Genomic DNA, 14,696 nt, shown 5'->3' with positions numbered 1-14,696 from the left:
TTTTCATTCTCCACAAAGACTTGTTTTAACACCTTCCCCATAAAAGGTCAAAATGGTCTCATCCATTTGCCCTTTTTAATCTTTGGTTTCACTGCATCAATTCTCAATAAGTGAGGTATTACACCCATATTCAGAGATTTGTTCACTATCATAGAAATAGAAGGGATCTCGTTGCTGTCAATGGTTTCATGATTCTAAAAATTTCCTGTTCATTTACTACCTCAAATTCCTCCCATTTAACAATCGCATCCTCAGTCTCTATCCTGAATACTACTAAACCTTTCTTGCAATTTAGCAACCTTCTCTAAAAGGAAATTTAAATATTCATCCGCATCTGGACCTGATGGTATTTCAGTCAAAAATTTCACCGTCTCAAAAAACTCCCATTGTCTGCTAACTGCAAGCTTAATCCTCTCACAATAATATCTCTTTCTAATTCACAATAAGCCCAATATTCAATCAATCAATCAAAAGGAATAATTAGTCATCCACATCTTTTGTCTTTCATACTTCCTCACTTCTCGTCTCAACTGTATATTTTCTGTTTTCCAAGGACAAGGTTTATTAATTAAAGCTACATTGACCATTTGTAAAGGAGCAATATCATCTTTAAAAGCCTACCCCAGGCATCAGTGATATCAGATACATTTGCATTTACATCCAACTGCTTCAACTCAGAAATAAAATTGTCTCTAAAAACATCGATATTAAATTTTGGACATATTTCTGTATCTTTTTTCGATTTTGAATTTCTTGCACCTGTAGAATAAATGATCCATCCAAATGAAAGGTTGTACCTTTGGGGGTGCTGTTAATCTTCCTAACATCCTTATGGGTATAAAATCCGAACAAGATCCCAGTCTGTTCTACCTTCTTCTCCCCAATCAAATTGCCTACTATGCAAAGATTTTCCAAAACAACCTGAAGGTTCGCTAACATCGCCAATAACAACGAGCAGTCCAGTGGACTATAAACTGTACAGAGCGCTCAGTTTTGATTAGAAATCACCACATATTCCGATAATGAGGATGTTTTGGAAGCTAGTAGTTCAAAACGCCTCCTCCTCTTCTATGTGTCCTAGGCATAGGACGAAAGACAGCATCGGAGTCTTGTACACACAGCACATGAAATTGCTTGCCATTTCTGTCCACCCTTGTCTTCGCCAGAATGTACTACATGTTTGGGTTTTTTAAAAGATTTTATGTCTTCCCCCTTTTCATTGTACATCGCCTAGAAGCCATGATAAGCGATTAATCAAAATTTTCATAAACTTGAAACTTAAGTTAAAGTTTGACTGAATAGTAAAATATGCTACTTGGTACATCTCTATTCTGACCAACGTCAAAGTCTAGAACCTTCCAAATGTACATGTGCTAATTGCCCATGTAATAATTGTTTCATTTTTTGATCGGGCATGTCAGGGGCAGAGAGCAGGCATTGTTGTAGTAACCACTCCCTTGTACTCACTGGTTAGTGCACGGATACCCTGTGGGTCCTTACTGCCTACAAATAGTCTCACGCAGTAGTATTTTAAAATGAAAAATAGACCTTTATGGCTGCAGCACAAATGGTCTTAGTGCGTAAGGGGCCACAAAGGCCACTTTTGCCACAGCTTTGAGAATTATGCTCTAAATTGGCCTCTTTGAAATTCATAAAAGGTAGGCAGGCACAGATTGCAAGATGCCTAGCAGTGCCTAATGCCTACATGGGAGTGTTTGTGGTGGAGATAGAGATAGGCACCATTAGGTGCAATTCTGAAAAGAACTTAGGCACCAGTAAAACCCTGACCTGCATTACTGATGCGATTGACTCAGAGCCAGCACCTTTTATCAAGGTGCCTGCCCATTTAGCTGCCGTTTACAGAATCTGTCCCCAAGTGATTTGTCTAATCATCTTGGAAGTCATTTATCAGCAGATCACAAGCTGGGATTTCAAACAGCTGCCGAAACTGACAGCGAATTCATTATTTACTGCTTTATGAATTAGGTCCGAGGACATAACTTTATACTCAAATTGTCCCTAAACTCTTATATTTAAGAGCATAAAAAGTGGGTGTTAAATGATTTAGGGTGGGAAAAAGAAGTTAGGTGCTTAGTGCTGATTTTGAGTCCTAGGCTCTTAACTTAGGCTGAAATCTAGCCAAATGAATTGCCAGCTTAAATTCCAAGGTTCAAGATTCAAATGTATGTAATAAATTGCAAATCAGCAATATCGAAGCAGTTTAGAATCAAAAATTCAAATATAGAAGAGGAGGCCAGTAGAATAGTGGAAAGGTCACCATTTCTGATTAATAGGGAAATAGAGGGATGGAGATAAAATTAAAAATATAACAGAAATACAGCACATCCCAAGGGGAAACCCAACAGTAATGCAAAACCTGCAAAACATAATCCAAACAGGTTAAAAGTTTTATAAGATGACTTTTCATAAGTAAATCAGGCAGAATTGATGAGCCCAAATGGAGGAGTTCAGTCATTTATGACTATTGAGCCCGTAGGATTTTGAGATTGTGGTGGTGAGCAATGAGTGATAAACTGAGAGTGGAAGCAGCTCCGGGTAGAACAGATGGGGAACGCGCCTCTGCCTACATGGAACAGTTATCTGCACATCAGTTATGCTGGACTGGGCCTAAGAGGGTAAGGGATTACAGTATTTAAAAACTAGAATGAGAGTGGAGGAAGAGCAAATGCCATGTTTTACCAGTACAAGCTACTTCAGAGGGGGTGCTAAGTAGGTTTATTGGGGACAGGGGGAACACAAGGCTAAAGGAGGGGGATGAGGATGAACAGGGACTCTGATGGTAACATGAGCTACAGTATTTTGTATCCTGCTGTCTTTTTAACCAGGATTTTATAGTCTGGCACCTGTCATGCAGAGTCAAGATACCAGGCTGTCTAAAGGAGACCATCAGCTACTCTTTGCCATCATAGGTTCTGTCTCTCTCACCTGTGTCACCATCATTTCTGCTCTGTTGGCCCTATTCTGCATCAAGAAGAATTTCTTTCACAGACGGCGTACATTTACCTATCAGTCTGGATCTGTAAGTAGAACTAATTTACGATCTAATTTTAATCCTAAACCACCTAATCCTATAAATCTGGATCAGTAAAACTGCTTTTCAGCCTAACCCCAACCCCTAACCACAATCCCTAATTATACCAGTCTAGATCTGAAAATATTACTTTATAACCCAATGCTAACCTCAATCCCTGTAACAGTGTATATTTGGGGGGTCTTCAAAAAATTACTATCACCTGTGTGTGATACAAAATACCACGGTATGCTTAATTTTTAGATTAAAAAAGGCAGATCATATAACCCCATATTACAAGAGAGCTACATTGGCTTCCCATTGTGGCAAGGGTGTTGTTTAAGTTTGGATGTCTATTCTATAAATTGGTGCATGGTATGGCTCCAGGGTATTTAGTAGATCATTTTAACTTTTCTAGTTTTTGACGTTCTTCACGTATTTTAACAATGGTTGATTTTCCATCAGTCAGGGGATGCCGTTACAAAAGATTTCATAACAGACTGCTTTCATATCAAGCAGCTACTTGAGATTTTGTTCTCCGTTGACTATTTCTTACTTCTACCTCATATATGGACTTTAGAAAGCAGTTAAAACTTATTTGTACAATAAATTTTTCTAACTGACCATCTTATACTTTTTGTAATTCACTGCCTGAGGTTCGTCCACATGGATTCTCATGGTTTTGCGGTATACAAAAGCTATGTTATGTTACCAGTCTAGATTTGTAAATACTACTTAACAACCCAACGCTGATCACAGATCAGATTAGGGGTGCTGAGTTGCATGGGTGTCAAAATTTGGGGGAGTTAGGCTAGAAGCACAAGTGTCTTAAGTTGCCCATGTGGGATCTATAGCAGTGGTTCCCAACCCTGTCCTGGAGGACCACTAAGCCAATCGGGTTTTCAAGGCTAGCCTTAGTGAATATGCATGGAGCAGATTTGCATGCCTGTCATTTCCATTATATGCAAATCTCTCTCATGCATATTCATTAGGGCTAGCCTGAAAACCCGATTGGCCTAGTGGTCCTCCAGGACAGGGTTGGGAACCACTGGTCTATAGTACGGGCGTCATTTCTTAATTTTTGGGTTTTGCTCCTGCATATTATGATTCATGATATCTTAACCAACATGATAGCCTAATAATGAAATTTGCTGGGTACAATTATTTCCAAATCAGATCATTTGTCTGCAATTTGTAATAGTCCTGTGATCATATAACACTTTGCTGTAGTGTTTTGGAGAGTATATCCATCGTTGAGACCCAGGAGAGAGGAAATGCTAACCAGAGAATTTAATCCCCAGAAGAAAGACAGAGGAAAGGTCAAGAGGGAGGCAGAGTTAAAGCTCAGCAGAAAGAGCTGGGAGTGGACAAATTCCTGGCCAATCAGAGAGGGTGGAATCAGGAGGTGAAGGAGGAGGAGTCAACAGCCCTATAAAAGAGAGAAGAGATGAGCAGAGCTTAGTCTCTGCTGAGAGCTGAAGTTTTGAAAAGCAAGCACCACAAGGTGCAGAGGTGTCTCGGGACCGAGGTATTGAGAGTGGCTGGGAATTATAGTTGGTATAAACTGGAACTTCATTTTGTTTTGTTTTTCCTGCTGGTGGTAGGATATATCCCTGGAACAAGGAATAAACTCCAGGAAATATGAGGGGAGTGGCTTTTCTTTTTCGTTTCATATATTGTTTGGAAAGTTTTTGAATGAAGCCATTCCTGGGGAGTCTTGCCACAGATTTTGGATATTGATGTGAACTAAGTAGAGCCTTATTGACCCTAGGAGGACTGGGACATTTCTACATTTCCATAACAGCTTGCCTTAGAGAAGGCAAAGAAGTACGGTAAATGAACTTAAGTCACGAGGGGGAGCTGGATACAGTATTTGATGAAGCCGGTGTGACTGCTGATAACATCTTTATTGTGTGAATTCAAGATTCCAGGCAGTGCAACTACTGGTCAGAAGAAGTGCATTGAGCAGCCATCCAGCTTTGAAAGGACATGAGAATAGCCTTACTGGGTCAGACTAATGGTTCATCTAGCCCAGTGGCCCATCCAGGTCACCAATACCTGACAAAAATCCAGAGAGTCAAAGATACAGTAAGCGGATCTTTCTATGTATAATCCAACCCAAAAGATAAAATTTAACAAACTGATAGGGTTCCCGGATATTTAGTGAACTAATCTCTTCATACAAATAAGATTGGCTACCTCATGCCTAACAATTCATAAGAAAATTCAATTATCCCATTAATAATTTTAACTTGCCCTAAGTATAGCACAGAACTTATCTTAATAACTTAGGTGAAACAACTAGGAGGAGGATATATCATATGTTGTTGGTGACTCTCAGTGCATAGGACCTCCCATAACCTACGTTATCTCAGGTCCCCATTCTGCTATCACAGTATAATCATCTATACCATCTCCTCCTTCCCTTAGTATTTCAAACTCACTATTAGATTTTACTCATTTTTTATATAAAAATTTTGTATTTTTATTCCCAATAAACATATTTAATCATTATCCCCAATAATACTCAATTATATTTATAAAGTGCTACTATTAATACTCCTTTTACAAATTACAACACTCCTAATTAAAAAAATGAATTAGGAGTTTCGTAATTTGGTAAATATTGTTGTTAAGGGGTTATGTTCCATTGTAATGTCGGAGATGGGTGCAAAGTTGGATTTTGTTTATTATATTTTAAGAGATGTTAGCTTACAGGCTTCCCTGGAGACGTATGTAATCAACTTTTATAAATAAATATATTTATTGGAGAACCATTTCGAGGTATGGTTGAAGAGTTTTAAAGCTGGCAAAATAGCTGAAAAACATATTTATTGGTATTTCTGTTGCATAGTTTTAATATCTCTATTATCTGCAAGTGACAGAGAATTATATACTGTATCTGAGAACAGTAGGAGACATACAAAGGACCAGGAACTTACATTTTGCAGAACTGGTAACTTCTAGACTAGAGCACTTGTAGCTCTTCTGGGGGGAGACAAAGATTGGGAAGCTTGAAAAAGTTCAGCTCATAGTATGTTCTAAAAAGAGTTTGCTCTATGAAGTGAACATAAAACTCTTTTATCCATTGGATTTTGGACACTTGGAGTCCCGCACTGAGTTAATTTACCTGGCCACGGAAGCATATAAGATTTCAGTTGGTGAAAAGACAGAAATAAGTGCCAATTGATATAGAATTTTTCCCAAATTGAATTCATGAATTATACATATTTGGATGAAATACTAAAAAAAGATCAACTATACAAATCAACTAACTATTGAAATCATGGTTGATTGAGGAAAAATGTTTACATTCTTAATGTTTAGAATCAGAATTCATTCTAGAGGTTTCTGCTGTAGTTCAGTTTTGTCATTATTTTTGTTTTTGCACATAATTGCACTTTGTATTTTATATTTGTAGTAGCATAATTGTTTTAGTAATTAAATGTAATTTTAAAAGATAAATATAATAAAATAAAATAAGAAATATAATACTAATATAACAGTTTATATACTGCAGGACCGTGAAGTTCTATGTGGTTTACAATAATTAAAAGATGCTACAGATTGAGTGGATTTAATAAAGTTAAAAGCTAGTGATTAACAGCTCTAGAGATCAATTATTGTGGAATGAGATTGTACAGGTTGGTTGCCTAAATACTTTAGGAACAGATATGTACATTCTGTGTCTAGAATGTTCTAAAAAGAGACACCACTACACACAACTCTCGGGGAGCTCCAGGATGCAGCGGTCTCAGATCACTGGGCAGGGAGCTCCATTGAAATCCCAGTTATAATTTAGAGCATTGATGCCAACAGTTAAATACAGACATTTTAGGCCCTTCATCTCTGATGGAGAGGCCACATCTTTGTAATGTACAACATAACATATCTTCTTGTCAGGAAGTACTCTCTCCATTTTGGAAGAAAAGCTGACAAAGAGGATACAGACTTTTTAACAGCCCCACAAAGAGGAAATGAATTTACTGTTGGCAGCTTGAAGATAAGAGTTTTGCAGCCTTCTAAATCCCAGTCAAACACCAGCAATGTATGTGCCTTCAGATCACTGAGTTCGTATTTTCTTTGAGGTCACTAAGAAACACCCAAATAACTGGAATACCACAATTGACCAACTTCTTGCTGCTGATTTTCAGAACTCGGACAATCTTAGAAATCCATCCGAGCATCTGGACAATCCTCTAAAAAAAGGATGTGTCCAGGTTTTCCAGAACATCTGGTAACCCTATTTTCCCCTGCAGTATTGACATTTGCAATAAAGGCAAGACGAGAAGATTTCCTGCCTCAGGATCAGAGAAGGGTATTTTGACAGGCTAAGTAAGAAGAATCTCACATATTTTGAGAACGTGGAGTTCTGGGTTACGAAATGACTGTATTTTAATTGTACAAGAGAGATGGAATAATATTTATTTCTCTGTAAGTTCAACTTTAGAATAAAGAGGGCTCCTCTAGGGGAAAGAAATGCCAAATTCCCTAGAATTGTCAAGATATTGCAATGGTGAAACCCCCCCCAAAGAAGGTTAGTTGATTTACATGAGGAATTATGTAATGTTTGCCGCTCCATGTTTTCCATGCTATGTTGCATCATGTCATCTAATATTTTACCATCCTTTGTTAACTATGTTTTGTCAGACAATGTATGCCAGGCTATATTCTAGCATACTATATCTGAAAGTATGACACAGGGGATGGAGTGACGGCCTCAGCACCCTGAGGTTTTGGGTTCAAACCCACGCTGCTCCTTGACCCTGGGCAAGTCACTTAATCCCCCCCCCCCATTGCCCCAGGTACATTAGATAGATTATGAGCCCACCGAGACAGACAAGGAAAAATGCTTAAGTACTTGAATAAATTAATGTAAACCATTCTGAGCTCCCCTGGGAGAGTGGTATAGAAAATGGAATAAATCAATATTATTGCTTATTAATTGATTAAGAATGTAGACCCCCCCCCCCCCCAATCACCAGCGATACCAGAAATTCAGTGCTGGTGCCATATCCGGTGGCGAACATTGAATAATAATAAATCCAATTTCCAGTCTCTGTTTGCCTGACTGGACCATTATTCAGTGGCTAAATCTCAACAGTTCAAAGTAGACCACCTTTTTAGTCAGCTCTATCTGGCTAGCAAGCTGCTGAATACTGGTGATGACTGACTAAGCCACGCGGCAGCTATTTAAGAACATAAGAATAGTCTTGTGGATCAGACCAATAGTCCCATCTAGCTAGTATCCCGTCTTCATGGAGGACAATCCAAACTAACATCTATCTGGCAAATCCTCCTGATACTGGTCCAGGGCAAGCAGTGACTTCTCTCATGTCTGTCTCAACAGCAGACTATCGAGTTTTCCTCCAGGACCTTGGCCAAACCTTTTTTAAAACCAGATACATTAACCGCTCTTACTACATCCTCTGGCAACACATTCCAGAGCTTAACTATTCTCTAAGTGAAAAAATATTTCCTCCTATTGGTTTTAAAAGTATTACTCTGTAACTTTGAGTGTCCCCTAGGCTTTGTAAATATTGATGCAGTAAAAAATCGATCCACTTGTACCCGTTCTACACCACTCAGGATTTTGTAGACTTGGATCCTATCTCCCCTCAGCCATCTCTTTTCCAAGTTGAAGAGCCCCAACCTTTTTAGTATTTCCTCATATGAGAGGAGTTCCATCCCCTTTATTATCATTCACGGAATCCTGCCTCCTCTTATCCCACTGTCTTTCAACTCCTCCAGTCCCGACTCCTCCAGAATTGCCCAAAGGCTTAAACTAGCCTTCCCCTCTCCACGCGGCATCCACTATTCAGGCAAACTGGGAAAATCCCTTCTCTTCAAAATCACAGGTCTTTAGAACGACCTCACCACCCCGCTGCAGAACTTGAGCTCCCTTCAGTTATTCCGCAAACAACTGAAAACCTGGCTTTTCAGCAAATTGTAGCTCTATCCTTCCCCCCTATCTCTCCCCCCTTCTACACATAAGTTCATGTTCTTGTAAACCATGTCGAGCTCCATTCTCATGGAGATGATGCAGTATATAAACTTAAGGTTTAGATTAGATTAGATTAGATTATCTTGGTCACTCTTCTTTGAACCTTTTCTAGTGTCGCTATAACTGTACAATCAGTGAAAGATACATCAAGTTTAAAAAAAATGAGTGATAAGAAGAACATTACATAGTCATTTATCAAACTTATCAAAGAAGTGTATTTTTAAAAAAAATTTTCTAAAAGCATTATAAGAATCTGTTTGACAAATAAGCGAGCTTAACCAAGCGTTCAGTTTGCCTAGTTGAAAGGCAAATGTCCTATTCAAAAATTTCTTGTAAAGACAGTTTCTAACTTTTTGAGATAAGGAGAGCAGAACTTAATGCAATACTCAAGGCGAGGTCGCACCATTGAGCAATACAGAGGCATTATAAATTCTTAGTCTTGTTTACCAAACCTTTTCTAATAATTCCTAGCATATTGTTTGTTTTCTTAGCCACCGTCGCTCATTGGGTGGAAGGTTTCAGCCTATTGTCCATGATGATACCCATATCTTTTTTTGAGCTCTGACCCCTAAGGTGGACCCTAGCATCTGGCAACTATGATTTGGATTATTCTTCCCAATGTGCATCACTTTGCATTTGCATCTGCCATTTGGATGCCCACTATTCCAATTTCCTAAGGTCTTCCTGCAGTCTGTGTGCATTTTAACAACTTTGAACAGTTTAAGTGTCATCTGCAAATTTAATCACCTCACTCGTCGTTCCCATTTCCAGATCATTTATAAATAAGTTAAATAGCAGTACAGGTCTCAGTACAGATCCCTGCGGCACACCATTATTTACCCTCCTCCATTGAGAAAAATGGCCATTTAACCCTATCCTTTGTTTTCTGTCCATTAACCAATTCTTAATACACAATTAAACATTGCCTCCTATCCTATGACTCTTATTTTCTCAGGAACCTCTCATTAGGAACTTTAGCAAAAGCTTTCTAGAAATCTAGATACACCATATCAATTGGCTCACCTTTTTCCAAATGTTTATTCACACTTTCAAAGAATTCAAGCAAATTGATGAGACAAGATCTCCCTCGGCTGAACCCATGCTATCTCTGTCTCATTAAATCATATTTATCTACATATTCCATAACTTTAATTTTTATAATTCTTTCCACTATTTTGCCCGGCACTGAGGTCAGGCTTACCGGTCTATAATTCCCTGAATCTTCCCTGGAACCCTTTTTAAAAATTGACATAACATTGGCTTCACTTCAATCTTCAGGTACTACAGACAATTTTAGCTTAACATAGAGTGGATAGTGTAGCTGGTTTTAAGAAAGGTTTGGACAATTCCTGGAGGAAAAGTCCATAGTCTCTTATTAAGACATGGGGGAAGCCTCTGCTTGCCCTGGATTGGTAGCATGGAATGTTGCTACTCTTTGGTTTTGGCCAGGTACTAGTGACCAGGATTGGCCATCATGAGAATGGGCTATAGGGCTTGATGGACCATTGGTCTGACCCAGTAAGGCTATTCTTATGTTCTTAATAAAGGGAAATAAATGTTTATAAATAAATAGCTAAATTTCCAGCCCCTATCCTCTATATTAACATAAATATACAACCTAAGTTCACCCAAAGCATGAAGTGGCTTATATCATTCTACATTAATACTCCTCTGATCCTTACCCCATTCCACTCTAAAATTGTGCTGAATTATTCAGCTCATGTGTTAATTAGAAGTTTCTAGAATATCTCACATTTTTCCTCAGGGTGAGGAGACCATCCTGCAATTCAGCTCTGGAACTCTGACCCTAACTCGTCGCCCCAAACCGCAGACTGAGTCTCTGTCCTACCCCATCCTGGAGTGGGAAGACATCACTTTCCAAGACATGATTGGGGAGGGAAACTTTGGACAAGTCATAAAGGCCATGATCAAAAAGGACGGTCTCAAGGTTAACGCAGCCATCAAAATGCTAAAAGGTAAGTCAGGAACTGAGAGGGGAAAAAGACATATTTCAATTGTGACAAATTTTCCAATTTGGATAATGTCAGTTAAATGCAATAAATGTTAAAATATGGATGATGTCAGATCCAGAGTTCACATCCCAGAGTATAGCAAATGAATACACAGAAGCAGGTGCTTGTAGGGTAAAGGCTTTTTATCTAAGAAATAAGCTCACGACAGCTATGTAGCTCTTAGCACAGGGACATTGTCATGGGGTGTAAGATTCAACAAGAGTAAGAAGCCCCTCTTCACGGCTATTGGTATGTTTCTGTGTGTGAGCGTAAAACCTCCTTGTCTCTATGCAGCATATCCTCTCAGCATGTATTCTGTAGAGTGTCCCTCCATGTGAAGAGAAAACTTCTTAGCAGGTAGGTATGATTTCTTTTAATGACTGAGGCCCAGATTCTCAAAACTTTAACGCTATTGCTAAACTGTTTTCTGGCGGTTTAGCCTGTATGCAGTTTAGTGGCGGATTATCTTTGTCTTTAGCAAGGTTTCTAGCAGTCTCCGACATTGACATGCAAATGGGCTCTTCAACATTGAAATTAGCCCTCTGGTGGATTTTTATAAAGTGCCGAGCCATTTTCAAAAAGCAGCGGTAGCTTTTGACAACAAAAATAAGTGAGTAGTTCAGGGGTGCTGGTCAGTGTCAGAGACTGCTAGAAAGCCCCTGTGTTGTGATGCAGCAGGAGAGTTGCCCATTCTCTCCGCTGCATCACAACACCCCTTCCCTATAGCAGCAGCAGCGAACACCTCCCCCCTGGGAACGATGGCGACACTCTCCCACTACTCTAAAATCCCAGCCACGAATCTTTAAACCCAAAACCAATTTACAAAAATCTTATCTGGTGCCAGCACAACCGTTGCCACTGATGTTGAAGGTTTGGCAGAGTCTTTATCAGAAGATTCCAGAATAGCTGAAATATTATGAAGAACATCGTGAACAGTCTGTTGCTGATTCTAGGCAAGTAATATACTTGTGAAAAAAGAGGACTCATTTCTTCTGAAACTGACAGAATCTCAACATTTCCCTAGGTGCTATAGAAAACACCAGAGGGAAATTCAAGAAATGGAGATTATAATTGCAGTAATTGTTCTCCAATGATTCAACTTTCTTTCTTAAATTAACAACATCTTTAACTACATCTTGCATCAAACAAAATCCATCTATATAATTTTTTAATATTTTGTTAAACTTGCATTAAATGTTTCAGTATCAGATTTCATACTTTTCAGATTTTCTTCACAAGTTTTAGCCTAACTTCCAACAAATTAACTTGGAGACACAATGATTTCCCCAAGTTTGCTATTAAAGTCCACATGGAATCAAGAGTTACCTCAGATGGCTTATTTAAAAGAAAATCCAGCAAGTGTAAGGGCTGATTGTCTTAAAAGAAGTGTTTCCTCTACATCATTTCTCAAAGTGCCTGTCATCTCTCCCCTTGCTGTTGACAAATTTGCAGAGCCAGACACTGGGAAATTCACCTACAAACTTGGGGATTCCAGAACCACCGCTGGCTGCACACCAGCCACACTTCTTTGCAGTGACACCTCCAACCCCCAAACGGGGAGCTATTACTTTGTGGTTGTGGAGGGAGGTGCTCTTTCGTCGGTGCTTAAGGTAACATCCAACCCAAGGGGCCCCACAGCTCCACTCCATACCTGGGGCTCCAGTGAGCTTCCCTCCGATGTCTGCTGCTTTGCTCCAAGTCTTCTCAAATAATTATCAATCTAGCCCAATGCACCAGAGTTCATTCACTGTGATACTCCAGCAGCACTTCTTCCCCACCGCTTCAGCATTGTGATCAGTCTGACCCAGCAAAAAAAACCCAACTAACGAGTGACTCGCCAGGCGTCAGGTACATGCGGCTATCTTGGATCAAGAATACTCATTTTTTTTAAACTACATTTTCTCTCTGCTGAGGTGAGAGTTTTGTTTAAGTTTGGTTGTATATGTTATAAGATCTTATATGGCCTTACACCTGGTTGATCTGGACACTGGTACGACGAGTGAGTTGATTAAATTTGCAGACGATATGAAGTTATTGTGAAGGATTGTGAAGATCTGCAACGTGACATAATCAAGCTTGAGAAATGGGCATCCACATGGTAAATGAGGTTCAACGTGGATAAGTGTAAAGTGATGCATGTCGGTAACAAAAATCTCATGCACGAATACAGAATGTACGGGGCGGTACTTGGAGAGACCTCCCAGGAAAGAGACTTGGAAGTTATGATCGACGACTCGATGAAGCCGTCCGCGCAATGTGCGGCGGCGGCAAAAATGGCGAACAGAATGCTAGGAATGATAAAGAAGGGGATCACAAACAGATCGGAGAAGGTTATCATGCTGCTATACGGGGCCATAGTGCGCTCTCACCTGGAGTACTGCGTCTATCACTGGTTGCCATACATGAAAAAGGACACGGTACTACTCGAAAGGGTCCAGAGAACAGTGACTAAAATGATTAAGGGGCTGGAGGAGTTGCTGTACAGTGAGAGACTGGAGAAACTCGGCCTCTTCTCCCTTGAAAAGAGAAGACTGAGAGGGTATATGATCGAAACATTAAAAAAGCTGAAGGGAATAGACTTAGCAGATAAAGACAGATTGTTCACCCTCTCCAAGGTAGGGAGAATGAGAAGACACTTTCTAAAGTTGAAAGGGGATAGATTCCGTACAAACATAAGGAAGTTCTTCTTCACCCAGAGAGTGGTAGAAAACTGGAATGCTCTTCCGGAGTCTGTTATAGCGGAAAACACCCTCCAGGGATTCAAGACAAAGTTGGACAAGTTCCTGCTAAACTGGAACGTACACTGGTGAGGCTGGACTCATTTAGAGCACTGGTCTTTGACCTGGGGGCCGCCTCGTGAGCGGACTGCTGGCCACGATAGACCACTGATCTGACCCAGCAGTGGCAATTCATATGTTCTTATGTTCCTATGATCAATTTTAGGCTCTCCCAACGTATAATTGTGTTGTTTGCGTTTCCATCTGTTAAAGACTGCTCTTCTAAAGGGCTTTTTCAATAGCTATTGTCATTTCAGGCTGCAACTTGGGATAAAGATTTCAGCCATTTGATAGTTTCCTTTTCTTACCAGCAATTTAGAAAATTGTTAGACATATTTATTTGCTAAATTTTTACAAGCTTCATATTATGTACATTGCTGAGCTTGTTCATTTTCTTATGCTTTGTTAACCACATAGAACTTTATGGTATTGTAGTCTATAAATAAATTGTTACATTATTTACAGATGGTTTGTTATGAGATTTAATGGGCATCTAATAATGTTTTAATATACAGCCTGGGTGATTGCTTATTTTTGCAAAACGTAAATCTGACCATGTCTCCCCACTCCTGACCAATCTTCATTGGCTCCCTGTGATTTCCAGAGTCCAATTCAAATGCTCTTGCCTGGCTTTTAAGATTATTCACGGCATCCTTCCTTCCCTAATCCCACTTTCTTTTCACTCCTCGTGCCCTGACTCCACCAGGACCGCCCATAAATTAAAACTATCCTTCCCCTCCCTACATGGTATTCTCCACGCAGGTAAACTGGGAAAATCACTTCTTTTCGAAATCACAGGTCTCTGGAATGACTTTACTATCCCGCTGCGGAACCTGAGCTCCCTCCATTTATTCCGCAAGCAACTAAAAACC

The 14,696-nt window shown here is 39.6% G+C and overlaps 1 protein-coding gene across 3 annotated transcripts in view; it reads left to right on the top strand.

Annotated features, from left to right (window-relative positions):
* The window catches only part of TIE1 (tyrosine kinase with immunoglobulin like and EGF like domains 1), a 154,415-nt gene that overhangs the window by 89,723 nt on the left and 49,996 nt on the right, over positions 1-14,696 (top strand). For all 3 annotated transcript variants that reach the window (XM_033916487.1, XM_033916486.1, XM_033916485.1), the window contains 2 exons: positions 2,847-3,040; positions 10,801-11,011. In XM_033916487.1, coding sequence (XP_033772378.1) covers positions 2,847-3,040; positions 10,801-11,011 — 405 coding nt within the window. The remainder of the gene's footprint in view (positions 1-2,846; positions 3,041-10,800; positions 11,012-14,696) is intronic.

Source organism: Geotrypetes seraphini, chromosome 12, assembly GCF_902459505.1.
Source record: "Geotrypetes seraphini chromosome 12, aGeoSer1.1, whole genome shotgun sequence".
Taxonomy (NCBI): Eukaryota; Metazoa; Chordata; class Amphibia; order Gymnophiona; family Dermophiidae; genus Geotrypetes; species Geotrypetes seraphini.
This window is presented reverse-complemented; position numbering and strand designations above follow the sequence as displayed.